This window comes from Anabas testudineus, chromosome 12 (assembly GCF_900324465.2).
Source record: "Anabas testudineus chromosome 12, fAnaTes1.2, whole genome shotgun sequence".
In the NCBI taxonomy this organism is placed as follows: Eukaryota; Metazoa; Chordata; class Actinopteri; order Anabantiformes; family Anabantidae; genus Anabas; species Anabas testudineus.
Window position 1 is genome coordinate 9,131,391 of NC_046621.1, and position 11,919 is coordinate 9,143,309.

General features: G+C 44.0%; 1 protein-coding gene across 1 annotated transcript; it reads left to right on the forward strand.

The window, feature by feature from the left end:
- The first annotated feature begins 1,095 nt into the window (after positions 1-1,095).
- On the forward strand, positions 1,096-11,897 carry LOC113159536 (uncharacterized protein KIAA2026). The gene is made up of 10 exons (XM_026356273.1): positions 1,096-1,595; positions 2,117-2,840; positions 3,225-3,425; positions 3,535-5,168; positions 5,303-5,364; positions 5,534-5,623; positions 5,721-5,836; positions 6,595-6,803; positions 6,980-8,971; positions 9,174-11,897. Exons 2-10 carry the CDS (start codon positions 2,149-2,151, stop codon positions 11,147-11,149), a joined length of 6,972 nt encoding a protein of 2,323 aa, XP_026212058.1. The 5' UTR covers positions 1,096-1,595; positions 2,117-2,148; the 3' UTR covers positions 11,150-11,897.
- The last annotated feature ends 22 nt before the right edge of the window (positions 11,898-11,919 follow it).

The window sequence follows — 11,919 nt, forward strand, 5'->3', positions numbered from 1 at the left end:
CTGCAGAAGTACTGAGAGTGTCTGCAGGCCTTCGTCGTGCACACACACACACACACACACTGGTCTCCTGTATTTGTGCACAACACTCCAATGCATAAAGGGGGATTTGCATCATTGTTTTTAAAAAAGAAGACCTACTCCGTGCCTGACAGTCCCAACTGGCTGAGCTCAAATCACTCTAAAGCACATGTCTCCGGTGGCGTAATTGCTTAATTAACAATTGTCCCATCTGGAGACCTCCACCATCTGCCAACAGGACTATAAGTGCAGTTTAAGGGAATGTTACATCTGCATGCATTCAGCAGACTGCATGTTCTCTCCTTTGCTGTTATTGCTTAAAAGAGGTGGTAGTTGCAATACAACAATGGCACAATGTGGTAAACAAGTCTAATCCCCGCGTATCTCTGCCTCAACCTACAGCAATGTGGGCCTCCAGCAGCAGCCAAAACATAACACGACCTGTCTCTCATGCCCTAATGGTGTTCTCTCAGGCACTCAGTTTCCTTAGGTAGTTTACAAATCATGTGATATGATTGCTAACACTGGCTCCAAACATAGCCATAACCAGAATCTCCATGGTGGTGCTTTTTGGGATGAGGTACACAGCCCTAAATGAAGAGCTACCTGACAGTCTAAACAAAGGGCATAGAAACCCTCTCTCCACATCCTCTCTCCTCGTTGATGTGAAGACGCTCATGTCTGTCGTCCATGAGTCACTGGCAACCTCTAGCGGCTCAAAGTGAGACATGTGCTTGAGCTAGAATACACTGTACAATGCACAGTGTCTCTGCTGTGTCTTTTGTGCATCAATATCCCTCTCGAGTTATGAATGAACGTCTTAGCAGTCTGATGTTGGGCATTTGTTGTTGTGCACAGAAGCCCTGTCGATACGGTGCAATGTTTCCCTTTAATGACAGTTGTCCTGTGGTGCTCGTTTGTCACCAACAATTAGTGACATAATATTAACTAATAATACAAAGTCAAGAGTGTGTGTTCGTGTGTGTCAGCACTCTCTCCAAAACAAAAATAACAATTTGGTGTGACAGGCGATCGGCTAGCTACGTCAGGCTGCGCACATTTGCAATCGGGCGCACGCAGGGTGGAAGTGAAGTGGACGGTTCAGTAGTCTTCAAGCAAGCGAGAGCACCGTTACGAGGGCTTTGTAACCCTTCTGGGTTCGGGAGATACATGAGACAAGACACAAATTTGCCTCTAAAGTGAACCTAGCATTTGTCTGTGTCACAAAGTATCTGTCAACTTGTCAGCCTAGCTGGTTAGCTGGATGGCTAGTGATAATGAACTGTTATGCATTGTCGGACAAACAGCTAGTGTTACTCCGGCTAACGCTCCTTTAGCCATCTTGCTGTCACTGACATCACTCCTTGAGCTGACGACATGAGATGTCTGCATAACTTTTTATCTATTGGACATGTAATTGCCACAAAATCTTCACTATGGACAGCGAACGCAGCAATTGCAGGCCCCACTGTGGAGACAATAGCATGCTAACCCAGCTAGCAGGCTGTCGTGGCTGCTAAGCTTGCTAAAAGCTGTCTTGCCTGGTGCGTGTCTGGAGCCGCACTCAAAACATCGAGGTATGTTTAACAAACCAAGAGCTGCCTCTGGTCAGGGTGTTTTGTTCTTATTTTGCATATGATTAAGAGACGGGTCGTGATACGGTAGAGCACTTCAGAGCTCAATAACCAAGCAAAACAAACTTTGTTTACCTACTATTGTTTTAACTCCAGTTAGCTAGCTCGCTATTAGCTAGTTAACGTAACACTAGCTAGCCACTGATGCGGTGAAAAAGAAAAGTTTGCAAAGATCTGGCAGATAGTTAAAGTGTGTTTAATCTGGAGACAGTGACATCGGTGACATCCCAGTATTTCATTACGTGGCTGAAATAATTTGAACACCTGCCGTAATAGAAACTGTCATCAAACTTATGTAGGGATGAACCCCTCATCCCTTTCACTCGTAATTGTTTCATAGGCTGTTGTTTCTTTTTAGACGTGATTGTCTAGTACGAGCTGTTTGTCCCTGATTTGCCCTTGCAGCCAGTGTGTTGCTTGCAACATCAAAGTTCACAATAGTTGAAATCTGTCACCCACTGCAGGTGTCTGCACCAGGGGGGGGGGGCAGGACGATATGACAGACCAAGTAACCGCAGCACCAGTGTTTCACAATCAAGACTTGACTGGGACAGACTCAGCAACCCGGCAGCCCAGCTCCGCCATCATGTCCTCACAACCTAAACTGCTGAGCAGCTCCACTGGAGACAATGACCTAGTCATATGTGAGGACAGGCTAAGCAATGGCACCTATGAAGTTGAAACCATGGTAGCACTTCATTGTCCTAGTGACAGCGGAGATGTTACTGCTGAGGGAGACTATCTTGCTCTGAGCAATGATGGTATGTCAGAGTTTTCTAACAGTGACCTCTCTCTGCCTGAGGTCTGTATTTCCACTCACACCAATAGCTTTGAGGAGGATATGAACTATGAGGTCCAGCAGGCTTATCGGATATTCACTGGCTTTCTGCTGGATAAGCACAAAGGGGTCACCAGCCCCTTTCTTCATCCTATTGGCCACCAGGAAGCCCAGCATGGAATTGGTGGGGTCCTCGGCTGGAGCCATGCACAGCTCAAGCAGTCGATGTGCTTGCAGAGGATGGAGGAAAAGTTCACAAACCAAGAGTACAAGACCATAACAGAGTTTGTAGCAGACTTCAGGCTGATGTTGGAGAACTGTTATCGCTACCATGGGGTGGATCACTGGATCTCCAAACAGGCTCAAAAGCTGGAAATTATGCTGGAGCAGAAGCTGACATTGCTATCAAGGTAGACATAATGCAAATAAAATATTGAATACATTGGATAGCTAGAAAAAGTTCAAAACTATCACACAGCTGAAACCTTAGAGGGCTCAAATGGTGTCTTGTGTGTTTTGTGCATCATAAGTTAATACTTGCAAGTAACAGATATTTATTGCATGCAGATTTTGAAGTATACAAGCCATTTTTACTGTATTACATAAATATAGTATAGTTATTATTATCTTTATTATTGTCATTGTAGTGAGTAGCAACATCTTTTTATAAAACTTCAATTAATGTTTGGCTGTTGCATTACATCAGTGGTGTCTGCTTACTTCACAACTTTACAAAGAGCTACTGTCAAACTTCATCAGTCATATTAACATATCTTCTTCATCTATCAAACAAGGCCGCTGCGAGAGAAGACAACCTTGGCAATGACTTCTAAAGGACGCTTTGGTGCAGAGGAGGAACGGGGTTCAGGGGGCACCTCCACAAGGAGGAGACTTGCACCTCGAAGTCTAGCTACCATCACTGTTGGTGGCCATGAGTCTATCATGGTCCAGACCTTACGTCTTGAAGAGCAACAGAGGGCTAAGGAGGAGAAGAGGTGAGTGAAGGGAGTATTTGTTGTCATAAACATTTATTTTTTCAAATATTACAAGTAGTTGGTCAAATATGATGAAAAGGTAAACCAACCAAAAAGTCTGACTTTTTAGGCAACGTGAATTAGAGAAGAAAGAAGCAGAAGAAATGTCAGCCAAAGAGGTGGAAGAGTGGGAACAGACTTTACTGTCACAGGCATCCCCCCAATCTGTGGACACCCTTTGGGAACTCCCTGCTATAGGACACTTCCTCTGCTTGGCTCAGACTGCACTTAACCTCCCAGAGATTGTATTTTTTGAGCTGGAACGTTGTTTGCTAATGCCCCGCTGCAGCCTCCTTCTTTCCAAAATCATGTCTTCCCTACTGTCCCCACCACAACGGAGGGCCACTCTGCACCGCCGGCCTACTCTCCCCTACCGTCGCTGGGAGTCAGAACTCAGGCAGCGGGTCATGAGCTGGTATCATGCCGTTGGTGCCTCCCATGATCAGCCAGGTCGGGCTGAGCAGCTGGGACTCTGCCACCAGTTTTTCAGCACAATTGGAGAGGTGAGTCCCTTAGAGGAGAAACCTTTTCACTTGCTGCCTTTCTACCAGCGAGTATGGCTTTTGAAAGGGCTGTGTGATCATGTGTATGAGACCCAGAAGGATGTGCAAGATGCTGTGCTGGCTCAGCCCATCCATGAATGTAGAGAGTCTATTTTGGGCTATGACAGCAAGGAGAATGCCTATATACATTTCCCACATTTCTGCGGGGCGGACCTGAGGATCTATTGCCAGAGCCCCAACCCACCCCCAGCATTCCTTTTCCCTCCTGTATGGGTTAAAAAGGTTGAAATAGGGCCTGGGTCAGAGGGCGAAGAGTCTGATGGAATGAAGGATGGGGGAAATAAAATTGATATTGGGTATTGTGGTGGCTCCATGGACACAGGAGAGTCTAATTCTTTTGACAAGGGGAAAACAGATATACTTGGGGTTTTCAAAAGGGAAAATGGGGATGATGAGGTGGAGAATAAAAGATTTAAATTGTGGTCACTGAAGAAGAACGAGGGGTCTGAATCAGGGTCCTCTGATGGAGAATCCAGTGAAGACTCCAAATGGGATTTAAAAATGCACACTAACTCTTTATCTCTTTCACACACCAGTCCTATAGTAAGAGGTGGTGTGAAAAGGAATATAAAAGAAGGGAATGTAGAGCTGGACCATCTATCCAAAAAACTCAAATTAAAACAGGAGCAGTGCTTCTCATTGGACTCGGTGCGCATCATTAAAGCAGAAACACAGGAGCCCTGTCTGAGTGTAGGAGAGCACAGCTACACAGGCAGATCTCCTGCACGCTCTGTGACTCTAGTCTCCCCAACCAAAGCAGTTGAGCTCAAAATGGAGGGAGAGAGCCTCAGTCGGGGACACAGAATATCTCCCTGTTCGAAATGTTATATGAGCAAAACTAGTAATGTTACGTCTGATGAGCAGAACTGTTGCTGTGGCACATCAAGGCTAGCCACACAGTTGTCTTCTGAGAGCACTCAAAACTCAAGTGAAGAGACAGTGAGTGACAAAATCTGGACTAAAAAAAAAAAACGGAAGAAAAACCGAGGGAGGGAACAGCTGCTGAGGGTGAAAGGAGAGCACAAGCAGCTGCAGCACGTGGACAGGATGAGGCTGTTCCCAGCTGAGGCTGCCAAGTCTGCAGAACAGAGAGTTGCCATATCGATCAAGAGAAAAGGCAAGAAGAAAAAACATAAAACGGGTGAGGAAAATGCTATTTTGCTATTGTGTCAAGCTTTGCATTCATCCCCACCATGCCAAATGGTTTATTTTAACGTCTGTTATTCTTTTTTTCAATAACAAGTTGCTGGTTTGTTGACTGTATAATGTTTATAGGAAAAAAGCTTGAATCTTCAAAGAAAATTAAAGATGAACTTCCAGTAGAACCATCATTTAAGGTAGTTATGCTGTACTATACATGTACAGTAATTTCTTTACCTCTGTAATTTTCATATTGTATACACTGATTAATCATTTTATAAAAATGTATACTTATGATTTAAACATCTCTGTTCTTTTACCTCTCTATTGTTCTTTTCTTTGCAATTTGTTATTTCTCATTTGCAGCTGGTATGTACGAGCCTTGAGGAGTTGCGAGAGCTTATCAGTAAGACTGAAGATGAACTTGATGACCTGGAGAGCACCAAAAAGAAATTGGTAAGATTTTCTTCATTCTTTGTTTGAGAATACAATTTTTCACACATTTTAACACTGTTGACTTGACTAAAGTTCCTTTGCATGTTTCAATTGACAGGGTCGGTGGTATTATAGAAGGGAGGCAGTGAAAGACCTCCACAGCACTCTAATCAGACTACTGAATGAGCTTTCACCTTGGGAACCCAAACTTTTGAGGGCCTACCAGAGGAACAGGTTCAACTTATTTAACATTTCAACAGTGACTGGATCGAAAACTCAAATGCTTTTTTAAATAAAACTTTTATCCTGATTGTACAGTTTTATCTTGGACTGTTCACACACACACATGGATTCTGAAAGCTGCTGTTAATTGTGGTTTATATCTGGTTTTGCAGCCCTGTGCCTCCTGCTAAGCTTGGCAGATTATAAAGCATGCAGCTGCATTAAAGAGGAAAGTTGCAAAAGGCTCAACGTTTTACAAATATCCTATGATTCTGTGCACAGGACACCCAAGCAAGAGCCAATCATGGTCATCTTGATTTCAGCAGAAACCAAAGCACAGAGTTATTAACTAATCCACTAAACTATGAGAAGGAACTTAAAACATATCCTCTGCTTTCTAGATTTTACAATGTGTCATTAATGAGTTACCAGGAAAAACAGAAACAAGACCAGCTTGTGAAATTAAATTACCATTATGGCGGGTAGGTCTGGCAGTGGTGGATGAGATCAGAAACCAACTATCCAGTTGGAGCAGAGAATGTAAATGATCTGTTTAAAATAACATAACCCCAGAACTGCAGATACATGACAGGCCAAACAGGGTCTACTACTTTGTAAGTGCGTGTGTGAACGTACCATTTGTCTTCTTCAGTCAGCTGACCAACACAAAGCATAGTAACCTTAACATTCAATAAATAACTCTTTGTATTATGTTATTATTGATTAGAAAGTAATCCTTAATGGAATGTATTTTCCTTTTTCACCATCAGGCTTCGACTGAAAAAGGAGTTTGATGATTTTAAGAAGCACCCTGAGTACAGTAATTTTGTGCGTGAGGAGTGTATTTCATCATCATCGTCAGAAGACGATGATGAAGACAGGGATTTCGGGAAGGAAGCCTGTTCACTCTCGGATCAATATAGACGATCAGAAGAGGAAGATGTGGAACATGTTGTTCCAAGAGGTCTTTGGAGTGGAGGTAATTAAACTAGAATATAACATTTGTTGTTATAACAATGTTACTACAAGGCAATATAATGATAAGTATGAAAACTATAGTATACTTTAGTGGGGTTAAAGGCTGCTGTGCAATTGTGTGTGTAGATCTCTAATTGAACATTGCATTTCTAATTGATATCTTTATTATGTTCTCAGCAAGCACAAGGGACTTCGTGGGTGAAAGTACTGGAGAAAAAATGGTGACCCGTGTACCTCCTTACACCTTAAAACGCCCTTCGCTGACCACAGAGAAAGGTGCCAGTCTGCTGACAAAAGTTCAAACTGGCAGCAGTAATATTACTTCTACAGCTGATTCTGGGCCACAATCTAGATCTGAACTAGTTCTATTAAATCAATCCAGGGATTCAAACTTAGCACCGCCAGCAAGTATGCCAGCCCAGACTTCACTGTCATCCAGACCCACCATTCCCCACCCCACCACTGGACTACCAAAGGGCTACACGCCCATCCCCACCCTTCTGGCTAAGAGTGTGGGAAACAAAGTGACCTTAATGAAACGGCCTGCTGATTGCTCAGGGGTCAACACTGTTGATAGACAGAGAAGAGACTCTTTAGTTTCCCTACCTACTTCTGCAGTGGCTGGCACAAAACTTCCAAAAGCACAAAGTTCAATGTCCAGCTCCCAGCAGAATACACAACAAATGCAGGCACAAGAACTACAACAGACGCAAGTACTTAGACATTCAGGAATGGCCACAGTTCTAGCAGGTCTTCCTAAATCAGAGGCTAAACCAACCCAGACTGTACCAAAAAGCCCTATACAAATGGTGTATGAAGTACCGGAGGGGTTGGGTCACCAAGTAAGGAAAGACAGCAGTGGCCCAGTCAAGATCTCTGTTCATCCTGTCATAGACCAGAATACAGCAGAAAAGATCATGCAGCAAGTGGTGATTCTGCCTTCTAACCTTCTAATTCACAAAGCTGAAGAAAAGGCACCTTCTTCACATGAACAATCTAAGGGCATTCATATGCCTGTTTCTGAAGTGCCCAGCCCCTTATGTATATCTACCAACGTGCCTGGTTTCACCATTCCTGAAAATAGAATCCCTATTCAGCAAGTGGCTCCCCTTAAAGATGCCAGGACAATGAGGGACCTTTCTCCTTCTCTTTCCACTTGTCACCAACAAGGAGTCCTAAGTACAGGGGGGATCAAGGGGGCACAGGTCTGCCTTCCCCAAGTTAGCACACAAAGTGTCATACCAAACCCCTTTTCCATCACAACTCCCTCCAGTTCAATTCCTGCTGAGTCTATTAAATCTAAAGACCCTAAACAGGAGCTTAAGACTGTTTGTATTCGGGACTCTCAGTCCATCCTGGTAACAACTAGAGGAGGCAACACAGGCATCGTCAAAGTTCAGACATCCTCAGACCCCAGTGCACTTGGTTCTTTGCCCACAAGTCCTGTCATCACCATCTCACCTCAGTTTAAAGCCTTCCTCATATCAAAGACGTCACCAACTCTTTCCTCCTCTGATTCCTCTCAGACTTCCCTTTGCATCAAACAAACAGGAACAAGTATCTCAGTGGCCCAACCTCAGGAGCAAGTTCCTTCAGTAATAAAGTCTCCTTCAAGTGACACAACGTCCATGTTCACTGCAGTCACTGGTAGCATTCCTGTCGCAGGACGAGCTAGTCACTCTGCAGGCTGTGCTGTTGCTTTGAGTCATGGCTCCAACACATCAGCTGGTTCTACAGTTGCAACAAAGATTGGTCAGCTAGCAAAGACCACTGCTGCTGGTTCTCAATTTCAAGCTCCATTAGTAAAAAACACTGTTGTTGCCCCATCATTGAGTAGTTCTGGTGTTTCCCAAAGTCTCACACAAGCAGAGGTCATCAGCAAGACTGGCCTGAAATGGGCCAGTACAGATGAGAGATCCCAAATTACAAAATTGATCCTCGTTACTCCCTCCTCTTGCTCCACTTCAAATGTGGCCTTATCGAAGGGCACACACTCTTTGACAAAATCACTTACTAGTTCAGGAGTCATGTTCATCAGCCAGCCCACTGCAACATCATCCACTACCTTCATGGGAAGCATTCCAAAGACTCTGAATACAGGATTAAGCCCTGTTAGTAGTGTTAACTCAGAGGTATTATCCAAGATCAAGAACATCAGTCAGCCATCAGGTGGGTTTGTTAAATGTGATCATTTAATTATAATAATTGCAATAATTAAAGAAAAATTATCGCAGCTATTGAAGGCTTTTGGTTATTTGCCTGTGGCAACAGATGATGCATTCGTAAATACACAGCTTCACAACATGAAAATAAAGTTTAAAAAGCACTACTACACTTTAACAATAAATCATTTTTTCTTGTGTTTCTTCAGGAGTTCAAACCCAGCTGTTAGGGAAGACAACAACCATTGGACAGACCATTGGTGCCCTGTCATGTTCTCCTTCCAAGAGTACACCAGTGTCTGTCTCAGATTCAGGCCCTCCACCAGTCACCACTACTACTGTAATAAATTCAAATACCCTCACAAGCTATCCTGCCCACCTGACATCACAAACTTCTGTGACCTCCAGCTTTCAGCTCCAGGGTATCCCTTCCTTCACCATGCTCTCTCAAACAGGCTCTTCCATGTCCACATCTACTCCTGCCTCTCTTCCTGCAGGAAATGTGATCAGGAAGGACCTTGGTATACCTGCACGCACACCATCTAGCACCTCTCCTGCTCAGGTAACCACTGCCATGCAGAGTAGTCCCACCCACAGTTCGACACATGCTCCTGTCCATCAGCTCTCAAATATTCAAAGTGGTGAAGAAACTGCTTCCTTCTCATCTTTGTCTCAACATGATATTAAAAAAGGCCAAATGCCCATCTCCTCAGCAACAACCACCAGCGCCCCATTCACAAACTCTCTTACTGGCACAGTCCAGCAGAGAATAGTCATCAACACCACTACGCCCCTTGCTGCTGGCACACAGATCCTTTTAAACAATGCACGCTTTGTAGTCCCTCCCCAGGGTTTGGGTCCAGGCACCCACGTCCTTGTAATCTCTAGCCCTGCTCCACAACAAGTGCCTACTGCCAGTGCTGTCAGCACTGGAGCGTCAGTACCTCCCCAGAGGGCAAGTAATGCCACTGTTGCCCCTCGAGCTCCCGTTTTATCCCAATCTCCAGCGAGACTACCTGCTTTGCAAGTTGCAACATCTCCTTTTGTAGCATGCACAACTGCTGTTGGTTCAGCATTGCTAGCAACTACACCCAATGTCAGGCCAGTCCAACTAACAGGAACATCTGGCCTTGGTACAGCTTTGGTACCCAGTAAAACAAATGTAGTGTCTGCTCTGCCTAGGTTGCCAGCTGTGCAAGCTGAGCACTTTGCATCTGGTACACTTAAACTGATCTCATCCCCACCAAGGTTAGGCAGTGTGCCAGCCCTAGTTTCCCCAATAAGAACCAGTGCTCTTGCACCAGGCCCTGTAGCTGCTACCGTCAGGTTAGCTGCAGGTACACCCATACAAGCTGAATATTCATCTACCATTTCGCCTGCAGTGGCACAGCCATTGCCTAGATTGTCAGCAGCCCTATCATCGTTGCCTGTTCTACCCAGCCCATCAGCTGTTGCTCTGCCCAGTCCAGCTTCCCTCTCCTCTGCTGCAACTCCTCGGGCAGCTGGCACACCTTTGCATTCCTTTCTTCCTGCCCATCAGATGGTGTCAGTAACAACTTCAGGCCCAGGCACATATCAGCAGCAGACAGCAGTAAGAATTGTGGCACCCTCCACTTCTCTATCACAGGCTTTACTGCATACAGGACTAAGCAACACATCAATAAAAACACAGGTGACTGCAGTCATGCAACCAGTGCTTGCTGCCACACGAACTCAGATATTGCCAACAGTAGCTGTTCCACCGATTGTAAGCACAGTGTCTAAGTTACAGACACTGCCCATTGCTACTGTTCCGCCAATTGGAAGCACTGTCAGCACTACTGAAACATCACCCGTGGGGACCACATCTCCATCTAGCAGCACTGTAATAATCGCCCCAGCTCAATCTACATCATCACTTAAGATAAATAACACCATCCATCCACCTGACATTCTGACCAATCAAGTATTTGGAAAGCACTCTCTGCAGACCTCAGCCTTGGATATTCATGCCAATGTAGCATCCAAGCTACTACTTAGTCCTGACGGAGCTGTTTTGAGCACAGCTCAGTGCCAGGTCATTCCTGCAGAGCTGTCTGCCTGCCCCAAACCACTGGATACACTGATGGTTTCCCCCAGCAGTTCTCCTGGAGCACTACACACACACGATTCCCCTTTACAGCCTTCTCAGGCAGACACAAAGTGAACTAAGACTTTGATAGTTTTGTGAGGACTCAGATGCCACTTTTCATTTGCTTAGATTTCATGGGGCTTATGTCTGTCGCTTGTAATAACCCTGGGGTTAAAGAACTGCAACACACCTGTAGTTTGACTTGTAACTTAACGTATACAGTAGGGTTTACCTTCGGATTAGATTATCTTAAAGGTAAACTGTATGCTCAGTTAGACATACTGGAAATGTATACTGTGATGGTTTTATCAGAGAAAAACTATTGAGGTTGCCGTCAGATGAATGTTCTAGACTCTTTACTTTGCTCTTTTTTTTTGTTTCAGGGCCAGTAATGACAACTGTTTTAACAAATCAGTAGAATGAAATGGTAGATAAAACAAATGTCATCTCAAGCTTTTGTAATACTTTTCAATGCCATTATATGTTGATTCACAAAGTAATAATTGGGATAGTATTCATCGGTACAACTTGTTCTACTTTTTGTGTCAGTTTGAACAATATAACTGTATTACAATTCTGTTATGTTGTCCTTTTCATCAACTAGTAAGGGTTTAAAAACTACATTTTAGGAATATACATAAAATAATAGATGGATTTGTACTACATGTTTGTGCTCATATAAAATGTTTTGAAGTCACAATTATTTATTTTTACCATATAGATTTTTCAAGAATATTTACTAGGTATATTTTCATTGTTCAAATGTGGGCGTTATTGCATGGAAATAAACAATGCAACTGTCCCTTACAAGAGTGTTTCAACTGCTTACATATGCACATGCTTCT

Coding starts and splice junctions, on each gene's coding strand:
- LOC113159536 (XM_026356273.1), top strand. CDS start 2,149: ATGACAGACCAAGTAACCGCAGCACCAGTGTTTCACAATCAAGACTTG. Junction 2,841..3,224: donor AAGCTGACATTGCTATCAAG/GTAGACATAATG, acceptor CTATCAAACAAG/GCCGCTGCGAGAGAAGACAA. Junction 8,972..9,173: donor GAACATCAGTCAGCCATCAG/GTGGGTTTGTTA, acceptor GTGTTTCTTCAG/GAGTTCAAACCCAGCTGTTA.